This window comes from Scyliorhinus canicula, chromosome 22 (assembly GCF_902713615.1).
Source record: "Scyliorhinus canicula chromosome 22, sScyCan1.1, whole genome shotgun sequence".
NCBI classification, from domain to species: domain Eukaryota; kingdom Metazoa; phylum Chordata; class Chondrichthyes; order Carcharhiniformes; family Scyliorhinidae; genus Scyliorhinus; species Scyliorhinus canicula.
Genome location: NC_052167.1, coordinates 6,929,710 through 6,944,044, shown reverse-complemented (window position 1 = coordinate 6,944,044; position 14,335 = coordinate 6,929,710). Strand labels below are relative to the sequence as shown.

The 14,335-nt window shown below is 49.6% G+C and overlaps 1 protein-coding gene across 15 annotated transcripts in view; it reads right to left on the bottom strand.

Moving 5' to 3' along the window:
- The window catches only part of col13a1 (collagen, type XIII, alpha 1), a 282,216-nt gene that overhangs the window by 10,403 nt on the left and 257,478 nt on the right, over positions 1-14,335 (bottom strand). For 14 of the 15 annotated variants that reach the window (XM_038782842.1, XM_038782844.1, XM_038782840.1 and 11 more), the window contains 2 exons: positions 3,523-3,558; positions 1,142-1,228 (listed from right to left, as the gene is read on the bottom strand). In XM_038782842.1, coding sequence (XP_038638770.1) covers positions 1,142-1,228; positions 3,523-3,558 — 123 coding nt within the window. Of the gene's footprint in view, positions 1-463; positions 542-1,141; positions 1,229-3,522; positions 3,559-14,335 lie in introns of all 15 variants that reach the window. The other variant, XM_038782841.1, reaches the window with a different exon arrangement.

Genomic DNA, 14,335 nt, shown 5'->3' with positions numbered 1-14,335 from the left:
TCAAGTGTGAAATGCAGCAATCTCACAATCAGTGAGTATAATTACTGGCAGGCCTAATTGTGAAAGGCAACTCTTTATTTGTTTCTTCTGATGTAAGTTAGTTTTGATGGGTATGTATTTTGTCTACAATTTGTGCTCCTCGTGTGTTATTTGGGAAAGCAGATATTGATTGATTTAAGTTGTAGTAAAGACATTTGAAATTGCCTTTGCCAATGTGAGCAATATTTTATAAAAAGTGTTTCCGTACGTGTGGAAAATTCATAATGGCAGCGAACAACTCGATCGAGAATATTGGAATATGTTAGTAAGCAGATTTGTTACTAGTTGTGAAGAAGTTTGGATGGCTATGTAGGAATAGAGCTGTACTTTATGCAGATTGCATTTGGAGTTATTAGGTCACTCGCATGCATGAAGATGGATCACAATGATCAACATGCAGGAAGGGAAGGGAGATACACCATACCAATGAGCAAGGGGCATCTAGCCCATCCAGGCCAGGAAGGCCCGGTTCACCTTTCTCTCCTTTGAAGCCTCGGAATCCCTGTTTACAAAATGAACTGACTTGGTTAATACAAAAGCATCTTGAATTGACTTTCACAAAGATGGAGAAAGGAGGGAGGACTTCGAAGCCGACACGTTAACGTGCAACAAGGAATTAGAAAGTGACTTGGTCCAGTGCGGCTTATTCTCCTTGGTGCCCACTGAGCATCACAAATAACTCTCACCCTCACGCTCAGAGGGAAATGCAAAGGTTTGAAACACTTTGATTGTTGGGGATGAAGATGCACAGCTAAGGCAAGCAAAGAAACTCCAGCTGAGTTTGGTCACTGGAGTATAAGCAAAACTTCGGTAAGTGAAGCCTACATCAGCAGGTGTGGTTCCGAACTCCTCCACAGCCACACTTTGCATTTATCCGTTTAGCTCCTGTGGTAATGTGGACTCACAGAGCAGGACTGTATTGTCAGTGGGTGGAGGCTGGACCTAAGTGGGGGCGAGGTGATTCCACATCTTGTGTAAAAGTAGTCTTCAGGTCTGCCACGACGGAGTCCATTTTAGTGGAACCTTTGGACTTACGTTCTTGTTCCTCCCTTATTTTTCCATTACAACATCCGACATTTTCAATGACATCACAAGAACATACCAATGGACAAGGTGCATCTAATCCGGGCACTCCTTGGTCTCCCTCATCCCCCTTTGGCCCTTTAGAACCTCTCTTTCCCTTCTCCCCCTGCAAACAATATTTTTATTAGTCAAGGAACTTTAGCAAAAATGGGGGGGGGGAAAAGTTGAAGTCACATTTGCCATTTATTGTACTGAATATAAACCAAACTATTGCACGGGACTGAATAAATTGTTAGAAGTTTAAGCCTTAATGTAAACTCCAGTATCATCTACATTTTTCACAAGAATGATAATGAAGATATGCCTGTATTTACACAGGAGTTGTGTCTGGTGATAGACTGTTGCTTAAACAAGCAGAGTCGACAAAAGGCTTATATTCTACACAATCTGTCAGTGCTTCAGAGGATTAGCCTGCTTTTTTTTTTAAAGAATTCATCGCACTTCTTTTTCACAAATTATATTTGAAGCAAAAATAGTTTTCCTTAAAAAAGGTTTAAAGATCTGGGTGCACAGTTAAAAAAAAAAATCAGTTCCCTGTTCTCAATTATTTTGCCATTTAAAAAGTTTCAGTGGCCACTTCACTAATGCTTACAATCTTGTTATAAACATCAAAATGAATTGCATAATGAATGCAATAAACATTATGGGAAGCAGGGAGGCTTGCAGATCGAGTAGAAAAGGAATAGCTCACACATTAGGATCATTGTCAGGGAGAGAAGGTGGTGCTGTTTGAGTAAAGAGCAAGGATGATAATCTGGGATTAATGCAGACTAGAAGGAAGGGATGAAGGGGGTAAGGCAGACCTGTCAAAAGGAAGAAGAACACAGGAGAAAACGCAAAGCAAAAATGAAACAGCACCGCATCATTTAAACATCTACAAAAAAATGATACACACACTAATACTAGCAATATTTATACCTGCATTTCTGCAGGAATTAAATTACTTTTCTTGCTTAAAAAACAATCAATGTTACAATTTGAGTGAAAGATTTTTTTTTGTTAAAATCAACCAGACATTTTACAAAAGTTAAATCAATCTTTTTAATAAGTGCAAGTTGTACTTCCAGAGTTAGGCACATTTCTTATGATCAATTGTTATATTGCAATCGATAATGAACCGATTGAAATCAGCATCGCTGGCTGATTTATTCACAACACGCTCAGGGCTATATTTTCCTCTGTTTTTCAAATATCAAGTGCCAAGTGCCTTTTTACAAAGATATTAAAAAAACTGCAATCTAAGGGGCACTGTGTGTAAACCTGGTTCAGACAGTTTTGTGCTACTATTTGGTTTGTTAAAATAACAAAAAGTGGCCAGTCATGATTCTTTTAACGCTCCGAAAGCAGCTAATGTGGTCTGCTTGCGTGAATGGTCCAAAATCTGTCTATATACATAATTCAATATCGAGAACTACCCAGTGGGCTAGACTCCGAACAGAACCTGGCTCGATGATTGTGCAAGCCAAAGAATCTGGCTTGACCTTCTTCTGGCTTAGTTCCTGTTTAGCAATGCTCCAGTCCAGGCTTTCAGCCTCTCCCAGTTTGCCTTTATGTGTTTGACAGTGTGAGTAGATATACCTGCTGAGTACACAGTTGATCATTCATAATTCAGCATTGAGATGGATAAGTACGATTATCTACTGATAATGTCTCATTTTGAAGGGGCTTTACCTCAATAAGGCCTGAGAATTAAATAACCCTGTAGTCTAGAATGTAGGCTGGTGAGTGAGTTTCATCTATCTCCTGAATCATACAGCGACTTCTCTGGCTGCTTTGAAGACCCCTTGAGTAAATGTTGAGGGTCAATAGTGATCTTCATTGTGCTGTACAGATGGGAAACTAGCCTCCAGGTTTTTGTAAACCAAGACCCCCCCCCATCTTAGTCATTGTCTCTCTACAAACTCTAAGCCTCACCATCCAGGTAACAGAGTTTGCCTTCCATTCTCACAACATCTGGGTAATGTGTCCCAGAAATTATGGCCGCTTCATTCTGAAATCTCTCTTCTCCTGTCAGATTGAGACACTCGGCAATGGCCACCATACACATTCTGCATTGTTCACAAGTCCTAATAATCTTCCAGAGTTCAGGGCTCAGTATTCAGCCCACTATCTAAATGCAATTCTGTCAAGCGCCTTGTTGATTGACCTGCCCGAGATAAACTCGAGCAAGTAAACAGTTTCTTCCCTAATCATTTCCACTGTGAATATTTTAGCAGAAAGCAGATGGCCTCCTATAGTTTGTTTAACACCCTGCTTCTCTTGCACAGATTTCTGATTTCTATCAAAAGTAATACCCAGAGGAAAATACGGCCCCGAGATTTAACCTTAACTTGAAGATATCATGCAAATTAAAGTGATTGTAGAATGAAATGAGACATGCAGACGACCAATTGTTCTTACCCGACTTCCCTTTTCACCCTTTGGTCCTAGTGAACCCTGCAAAAGACAACATTGGTATGGTTTTCCGATTTGGTTGCTATGATCTAATTGCTTAGAGCTGATCTGATGAAGGGTCATGACTCGAAATGTTGAATGTTTCTCTCTTTGCAGATATTGCTGTTGAGTATTTCCAGCATTTTCCGTTTCAAGATTCCAGCATCTGCAGTATTTTGCTTTTTGTGATTAGCACCAACTTGGCCGAGGTGGCCACGAGGACATTTGCTTCCTTCTGAAGTTTAAGTTCAGTGGAGGGCGCGGAAGGGATTTGCACTGGGGGCTGGGCCAGCTGAACACACACAATCTTGCACGAATCAGCACTGGGTGTAGGCAGGAAGCTGCCGTCTTTGCTGTAACCTCATGGGGTTGTAGGTGCTTTGCCATACTAGTGCCAAAGGAACTATCCCATCTATCCCTTCCAGCCTTCGCCTGCCTCCCGTTTCCAGCTTTGATATCAGCACCCAATATGAGCAAAGTAATGTGCGGTCTGCAAGAAGGCGAGATGCTGCATCTACTGACCTCAAATTCATGCAAGAAACAAAGCTTGCCAGTCCGAAAACTGAAAGCTCTAATTTCCTGCTGGCGGGTGTGATGAATGTAGGAATTTCAGATGTATTGTATTTTGGTGTTTGGTGCAGTAGGGGATCAAGGCCTTGGTTATGGTGTGCTTGGCTGCTGAAATCATGTTTTAAAAGAATCTTAGGTTGAAAGACAACAAAGCTTTGGGAGCCAGAGGTGCAATTATCCATCGTAAAATGTTTGGGCTAATGCAATTTTGTTTTGATTAAGGGAATTCCCTGGGGAGTTAATTAGTTTTCAGCTTGGTGAGATCATAGATAATCATAGAATTTACAGTGCTGAAAGAGGCCATATGGTCCATCGAATCTGCACCGGCCCTTGGAAAGAGCACCCTACTTAAACCTATGCCTCCACCCTATCCCTGAAATCCAGTAACGTCACCTAACCTCTTTAGACACTAAGGGGAAATTTAGCACGGCCAATCCACCTTACCAGCATATCGTTCGGCTGTGGGAGGAAACCAGAACACCTGGAGGCACATGCAGACACGGGGAGAAAGTGCAAACTCCACACAGACAGTCACCTGAGGCCATAATTGAACCTGGGACCCTGGGCTCTGAGGCAGTAGTGCTAACCACTGGTCCACCCAAAGGCAAAGCCACTATAGTCCCAGATGACCATAGTTTGATTTCCTCTATTGAGGGGGAGAGTGGAGTGGTGATGGTTTAATCTGAGGATCACCACACCTCAGGCGAAGGGAAAAGTTGAGAAAGCGGGACCATCATGAATAACGTCAGCCAGTACAGGAATTGAACCAATGTTGCTGGCCTCGCTCTGCATCACAAACCAACTGTCCAGTCAACTGAGCTAAACCAGCCCCCAATGTCATTGCTGGGTAGAGCAATTTTCAGTTCACTTCTGATCTGGCTGAAGCTGGGACCATAGGTAAGGCAGCTTGATCTAACTGTAGGTTGGTTGAAAGACATTAACAGTATTTAAAGCAGTGCAGACATGTCTGAGGCCAAGGGGAAGCTGAAGCAAGCCAGTTGAAAAGACCTTTTGAAGACATACAGCCAGAGTTTCTGCATGGGTCTGTCAGGAGTCAGATCTTTCCTGTAAAGCAGAGTCAAAAGATCTACTCCCATTCCTAGTTTTTGTGTTCTAATAAATAACTATTCTGTCTAATTCCATCTTCCACACTCTGTAGCCCTGTAGGTAACAGTGTCTCAAGCACAAATCTGGTGTTCTTAAGGTGATCAGAGGTTATGGGGAGATGGCAAAAGAATGGGGTAGAGGAACATATCAGCTGTGATCGAATGGCGGAGCAGGCCAGATGGGTTGAATGGCCCAATTCAGTTTTTTTCCAATTAAGGGGCAATTTAGCGTGGCCAATCTGACGATTTCGAGTTCTTTTTGCCCTCAGGCTGGGCTCAGTAAAATTGCCAAGTCGGATTTATAGGTAAAAATCTATTTTATTCCGAGCAGCGTGCAAGCTAGACTGACTCTGATAACAGCAGGACACAACCAAACTTCCTGAGATTCCCAGAGCAAGTGAAATACACAGGGACAAAGCATCTCGTTTTCATATACATTCATGTAGCATCAAGTTTCACATACACACAACCAAATAAGGCAACGGTGGCAAATGCAAAGCTCCCATAGGCTTTCCCCACATTCCTTAACCCTGAGGCCCCTTTCACCAGTATCTTCTCCAACAGGCCGACTCAAGTGACTACCCACCCCCCTCATCATGCCTTGAATCCCACTTGCAGGCTGCACATTTCCCCCAGCATAAGCTAGAGATCTTTACAAAGTCCGCTAACCTAACTCCTTATTCTACTGTAGTAAGATTTTACTCCTAACTTGGCCTAACTACCCATCATGCTTTAGTACCATGCCTTTCTGTTCTTTCCTCAAATCCACCTACCCTGCACATCTTTGGGTTGTGGGGGCAAAACCCACGCAGACACAGGGAGAATGTGTAAACTCCACACGGACAGTGGCCCAGAGCCGGGATTGAACCTGAGACCTCGGCGCCGTGAGGCCGCAGTGCTAACCACTGTGCTACCTTGCTGCCCCTGGAATGGCCTAATTCTGCTCCTATACCTTATGGTCTTTCTCAATCTCTTTACAGCAAGTATTACTCTGTACTGTTGGTCTTTCAGGTGGATTGAGAGATGAGATGGCTTATTTTCTTGTTGTTTAAGTGGGAATTAAGATAGCAGTTCAGGATATTGAGTAGTATTGTTTAAGAGATATTTGGAAGATATTTTCTGGTGTGATGTTAAAGATTTTAATACTGTGTTAGTAATAAAATTTTGTTTTAATAAACCATATCCCTATTTCTTTGTGCAACCAAGTCCTGGAGTGAGGTATCCTTTCTTCACCGTCTTACAGAATTAAAATAAGATACTGGGGTTTATTCCAGTATTCTAGCCAGTGTTGGAGACTGGGTTGGGGATTGTAATACGGGAAGCTTAATACCGGTGAGCTGGCCTTTTAACGCAGCGCGTCTCACATTGTTCGTCAGGAAGCTCGATCCATCTTTCAAGTCTGGAGAAGCAAATTCCTACAATTCATCCCAACGTCAGGAAACTTATTTTTGGCCTCAGGCTAAATTCAGTTCACCTGCCCCGTTCCCCGCTGCCGGCAGGCATGGGAGATTCTGCGCTTGGTCGTGAAGAACCCAGGGCTGCTGTAGACCTTGCAGCACCACCAGCGATTCAGTTGCTGTGCCAACATCACATTCTGTCTTGTGGTTTTACTAATGTGTCACCGACAATCCAGTGACCCCTGGTGAAAGAGACCACCCAATCAGAACTCTATAGGTTGTGAGGTAGCAACCATTTTGAACATGACAGGGTGGGACACCAGCCAATCAGAACACCACAGATGAGAAATCATCTTTTTATTCTCTGCATTGCCCCATTGAATGTTTCATGTTGTTGCAACTTCACACAGTCGCTACAACTTCACACTGTCGCCACAGCGTCACACTGTCACCACAGCGTCACACTGTCACCACAACATCACACTGTCACCACAACGTCACACTGTCACCACAGCGTCACACTGTCACCACAACGTCACACTGTCACCACAACGTCACACTGTCACCACAGCGTCACACTGTCACCACAGCGTCACACTGTCACCACAACGTCACACTGTCACCACAACGTCACACTGTCACCACAACGTCACACTGTCACCACAGCATCACACTATCACCACAACGTCACACTGTAGCCACAACGTCACACTGTCACCACAGCGTCACACTGTCACCACAACGTCACACTGTCACCACAGCGTCACACTGTCACCACAACGTCACACTGTCACCACAACGTCACACTGTCACCACAGCGTCACACTGTCACCACAACGTCACACTGTCACCACAGCGTCACACTGTCACCACAACGTCACACTGTCACCACAGCGTCACACTGTCACCACAGCGTCACACTGTCACCACAGCGTCACACTGTCACCACAGCGTCACACTGTCACCACAGCGTCACACTGTCCCACAGCGTCACACTGTCACCACAACGTCACACTGTCACCACAACGTCACACTGTCACCACAACGTCACACTGTCACCACAGCGTCACACTGTCGCCACAGCGTCACACTGTCGCCACAACGTCACACTGTCACCACAACGTCACACTGTCACCACAACGTCACACTGTCACCACAGCGTCACACTGTCACCACAGCGTCACACTGTCACCACAGCGTCACACTGTCACCACAGCGTCACACTGTCACCACAGCGTCACACTGTCACCACAGCGTCACACTGTCACCACAGCGTCACACTGTCACCACAACGTCACACTGTCACCACAGCGCCACACTGTCACCACAGCGTCACACTGTCACCACAACGTCACACTGTCACCACAGCGTCACACTGTCACCACAACGTCACACTGTCACCACAGCGCCACACTGTCACCACAACGTCACACTGTCACCACAACGTCACACTGTCACCACAACGTCACACTGTCACCACAACGTCACACTGTCACCACAGCGTCACACTGTCACCACAACGTCACACTGTCACCACAGCGTCACACTGTCACCACAACGTCACACTGTCACCACAGCGTCACACTGTCACCACAGCGTCACACTGTCACCACAGCGTCACACTGTCACCACAACGTCACACTGTCACCACAGCGTCACACTGTCACCACAGCGTCACACTGTCACCACAACATCACACTGTCACCACAGCGTCACACTGTCACCACAACGTCACACTGTCACCACAACGCCACACTGTCACCACAACGTCACACTGTCACCACAACGTCACACTGTCACCACAGCGTCACACTGTCACCACAGCGTCACACTGTCACCACACGCCACACTGTCACCACAACGCCACACTGTCACCACAACGTCACACTGTCACCACAGCGTCACACTGTCACCACAACGTCACACTGTCGCCACAACGTCACACTGTCACCACAGCGTCACACTGTCACCACAGCGTCACACTGTCGCCACAGCGTCACACTGTCACCACAACGTCACACTGTCACCACAGCGTCACACTGTCACCACAGCGTCACTGTCACCACAGCGTCACACTGTCACCACAACGTCACACTGTCACCACAACGTCACACTGTCACCACAACGCCACACTGTCACCACAACGTCACACTGTCACCACAACGCCACACTGTCACCACAACGTCACACTGTCACCACAACGTCACACTGTCACCACAGCGTCACACTGTCACCACAACGTCACACTGTCACCACAGCGTCACACTGTCACCACAACGTCACACTGTCACCACAGCGTCACACTGTCACCACAGCGTCACACTGTCACCACAACGTCACACTGTCACCACAACGTCACACTGTCACCACAACGTCACACTGTCACCACAACGTCACACTGTCACCACAGCGTCACACTGTCACCACAGCGTCACACTGTCACCACAGCGTCACACTGTCACCACAGCGTCACACTGTCACCACAGCGTCACACTGTCACCACAGCGTCACACTGTCACCACAGCGTCACACTGTCACCACAACGTCACACTGTCACCACAGCGTCACACTGTGGCCACAACGCCACACTGTCACCACAACGTCACACTGTCACCACAGCGTCACACTGTCACCACAACGTCACACTGTCACCACAGCGTCACACTGTCACCACAGCGTCACACTGTCGCCACAGCGCCACACTGTCACCACAGCGTCACACTGTCACCACAACGTCACACTGTCACCACAACGTCACACTGTCACCACAGCGTCACACTGTCACCACAGCGTCACACTGTCACCACACGCCACACTGTCACCACAACGCCACACTGTCACCACAACGTCACACTGTCACCACAGCGTCACACTGTCACCACAACGTCACACTGTCGCCACAACGTCACACTGTCACCACAGCGTCACACTGTCACCACAGCGTCACACTGTCGCCACAGCGTCACACTGTCACCACAACGTCACACTGTCACCACAGCGTCACACTGTCACCACAGCGTCACACTGTCACCACAGCGTCACTGTCACCACAGCGTCACACTGTCACCACAACGTCACACTGTCACCACAACGTCACACTGTCACCACAACGTCACACTGTCGCCACAGCGTCACACTGTCACCACAGCGTCACACTGTCGCCACAGCGTCACACTGTCACCACAACGTCACACTGTCACCACAGCGCCACACTGTCACCACAACGTCACACTGTCACCACAGCGCCACACTGTCACCACAACGTCACACTGTCACCACAACGCCACACTGTCACCACAACGTCACACTGTCACCACAACGCCACACTGTCACCACAACGTCACACTGTCACCACAACGTCACACTGTCACCACAGCGTCACACTGTCACCACAACGTCACACTGTCACCACAGCGTCACACTGTCACCACAACGTCACACTGTCACCACAGCGTCACACTGTCACCACAGCGTCACACTGTCACCACAACGTCACACTGTCACCACAACGTCACACTGTCACCACAACGTCACACTGTCACCACAACGTCACACTGTCACCACAGCGTCACACTGTCACCACAACGTCACACTGTCACCACAACGTCACACTGTCACCACAACGTCACACTGTCACCACAACGTCACACTGTCACCACAGCGTCACACTGTCACCACAACGTCACACTGTCACCACAGCGTCACACTGTCACCACAGCGTCACACTGTCACCACAGCGTCACACTGTCACCACAGCGTCACACTGTCACCACAGCGTCACACTGTCGCCACAACGTCACACTGTCACCACAACGTCACACTGTCACCACAGCGTCACACTGTCGCCACAGCGTCACACTGTCACCACAGCGTCACACTGTCACCACAGCGTCACACTGTCACCACAACGTCACACTGTCACCACAGCGCCACACTGTCACCACAGCGTCACACTGTCACCACAGCGTCACACTGTCACCACAGCGTCACACTGTCACCACAGCGTCACACTGTCACCACAGCGTCACACTGTCACCACAGCGTCACACTGTCACCACAACGTCACACTGTCACCACAGCGTCACACTGTCACCACAGCGTCACACTGTCACCACAGCGTCACACTGTCGCCACAGCGTCACACTGTCACCACAGCGTCACACTGTCACCACAACGTCACACTGTCACCACAACGTCACACTGTCACCACAGCGTCACACTGTCACCACAACGTCACACTGTCACCACAGCGTCACACTGTCACCACAGCGTCACACTGTCGCCACAGCGTCACACTGTCACCACAACGTCACACTGTCACCACAGCGTCACACTGTCACCACAGCGTCACACTGTCACCACAACGTCACACTGTCGCCACAACGTCACACTGTCACCACAACGTCACACTGTCACCACAGCGTCACACTGTCACCACAGCGTCACACTGTCACCACAACGTCACACTGTCGCCACAACGTCACACTGTCACCACAGCGTCACACTGTCACCACACGCCACACTGTCACCACAGCGTCACACTGTCACCACAGCGTCACACTGTCACCACAGCGTCACACTGTCACCACAACGTCACACTGTCACCACAGCGTCACACTGTCACCACAGCGTCACACTGTCACCACAACGTCACACTGTCGCCACAGCGTCACACTGTCACCACAGCGTCACACTGTCACCACAACGCCACACTGTCACCACAGCGTCACACTGTCACCACAGCGTCACACTGTCACCACAACGTCACACTGTCACCACAGCATCACACTGTCACCACAACGTCACACTGTCACCACAGCGTCACACTGTCACCACAGCGTCACACTGTCACCACAGCGTCACACTGTCACCACAACGTCACACTGTCACCACAGCGTCACACTGTCACCACAGCGTCACACTGTCACCACAACGTCACACTGTCACCACAGCGTCACACTGTCACCACAGCGTCACACTGTCGCCACAACGTCACACTGTCACCACAGCGTCACACTGTCACCACAACGTCACACTGTCACCACAGCGTCACACTGTCACCACAGCGTCACACTGTCACCACAACGTCACACTGTCACCACAACGTCACACTGTCACCACAACGTCACACTGTCACCACAACGTCACACTGTCACCACAGCGTCACACTGTCACCACAACGTCACACTGTCACCACAACGTCACACTGTCACCACAACGTCACACTGTCACCACAACGTCACACTGTCACCACAGCGTCACACTGTCACCACAACGTCACACTGTCACCACAGCGTCACACTGTCACCACAGCGTCACACTGTCACCACAGCGTCACACTGTCACCACAGCGTCACACTGTCACCACAGCGTCACACTGTCGCCACATCACACTGTCACCACAACGTCACACTGTCACCACAGCGTCACACTGTCGCCACAGCGTCACACTGTCACCACAACGTCACACTGTCACCACAGCGTCACACTGTCACCACAGCGTCACACTGTCACCACAGCGTCACACTGTCGCCACAGCGTCACACTGTCACCACAGCGTCACACTGTCACCACAACGTCACACTGTCACCACAACGTCACACTGTCACCACAGCGTCACACTGTCACCACAAGCGTCACACTGTCACCACAACGTCACACTGTCACCACAGCGTCACACTGTCACCACAGCGTCACACACTGTCACCACAACGTCACACTGTCACCACACGTCACACTGTCGCCACAGCGTCACACTGTCACCACGCGTCACACTGTCACCAACAGCGTCACACTGTCACCACAACGTCACACTGTCACCACAGCGTCACACTGTCCCACAGCGTCACACTGTCGCCACAGCGTCACACTGTCACACAACGTCACACTGTCACCACAGCGTCACACTGTCACCACAACGTCACACTGTCACCACAGCGTCACACTGTCACCACAGCGTCACACTGTCACCACAGCGTCACACTGTCACCACAACGTCACACTGTCGCCACAACGTCACACTGTCACCACAACGTCACACTGTCACCACAGCGTCACACTGTCACCACAGCGTCACACTGTCGCCACAGCGTCACACTGTCACCACACGCCACACTGTCACCACAACGTCACACTGTCACCACAGCGTCACACTGTCACCACAACGTCACACTGTCACCACAGCGTCACACTGTCACCACAACGCCACACTGTGGCCACAAACGTCACACTGTCACCACAACGTCACACTGTCACCACAACGTCACACTGTCACCACAGCGTCACACTGTCACCACAGCGTCACACTGTCACCACAACGTCACACTGTCACCACAGCATCAACTGTCACCACAACGTCACACGTCACCACAGCGTCACACTGTCACCACAGCGTCACACTGTCCACAGCGTCACACTGTCACCACAGCGTCACACTGTCACCACAGCGTCACACTGTCACCACAGCGTCACACTGTCACCACAGCGCCACACTGTCGCCACAGCGTCACACTGTCCACAAGTCAACTGTCACCACAGCGCCACACGGTCACCACAACGTCACACTGTCACCACAGCGTCACACTGTCACCACAGCGTCACACTGTCACCACAGCATCACACTGTCACCACAAACGCCACATGTCACCACAGCGTCACACTGTCACCACAGCGTCACACTGTCACCACAGCGTCACACTGTCACCACAGCGTCACACTGTCACCACAGTCACACTGTCACCACAGCGTCACACTGTCACCACAAACGTCACACTGTCACCACAGCGTCACCTGTCACCACAGGTCACACTGTCACCACGTCACACTGTCACCACAACGTCACACTGTCACCACAGCGTCACACTGTCACAACAGTCCACGTCAAACAGGTCACACTGTCACACAACGTTCACCTGTCGCCAACGTCACACCACCAAGCATCAACACGTCACCAAGCGTCACACTGTCACCACAGCGCACACTGTCACCACAGCGTCACACTGTCACCACAAGTCACACTGTCACCACAACGTCACACTGTCACCACAGCGTCACACTGTCACCACAGCGTCACACTGTCACCACAACGTAACACTGTCACCACAAACGTCACACTGTCACCACAACGTCACACTGTCACCACACGTCACACTGTCACCACAGCGTCACACTGTCACCACAACGTCACACTGTCACCACACGTCACACTGTCACCACAGCGTCACACTGGCACCACAGCGTCACACTGTCACCACAACGTCACACTGTCACGTCACACTGTCACCACAAGTCACACTGTCACCACAGCGTCACACTGTCACCACAGTCACACTGTAGCCACAACGTCACACTGTCACCACAACGTCACACTGTCACCACAGCATCACACTGTCACCACAGCGTCACACTGTCACCACAACGTCACACTGTCACCACAGCGTCACACTGTCACCACAGCGTCACACTGTCACCACAACGCCACACTGTCACCACAACGTCACACTGTCCACCACAACGTCACACTGTCCCACAGCGTCACACTGTCACCACAGCGCCACACTGTCACCACAGCGTCACACTGTCACCACAGCGTCCACTGTCACCACAGCGTCACACTGTCGCCACAACGTCACACTGTCACCACAGACGTCACACTGTCACCACAGCGTCACACTGTCACCACAGCGTCACACTGTCACCACAGCGTCA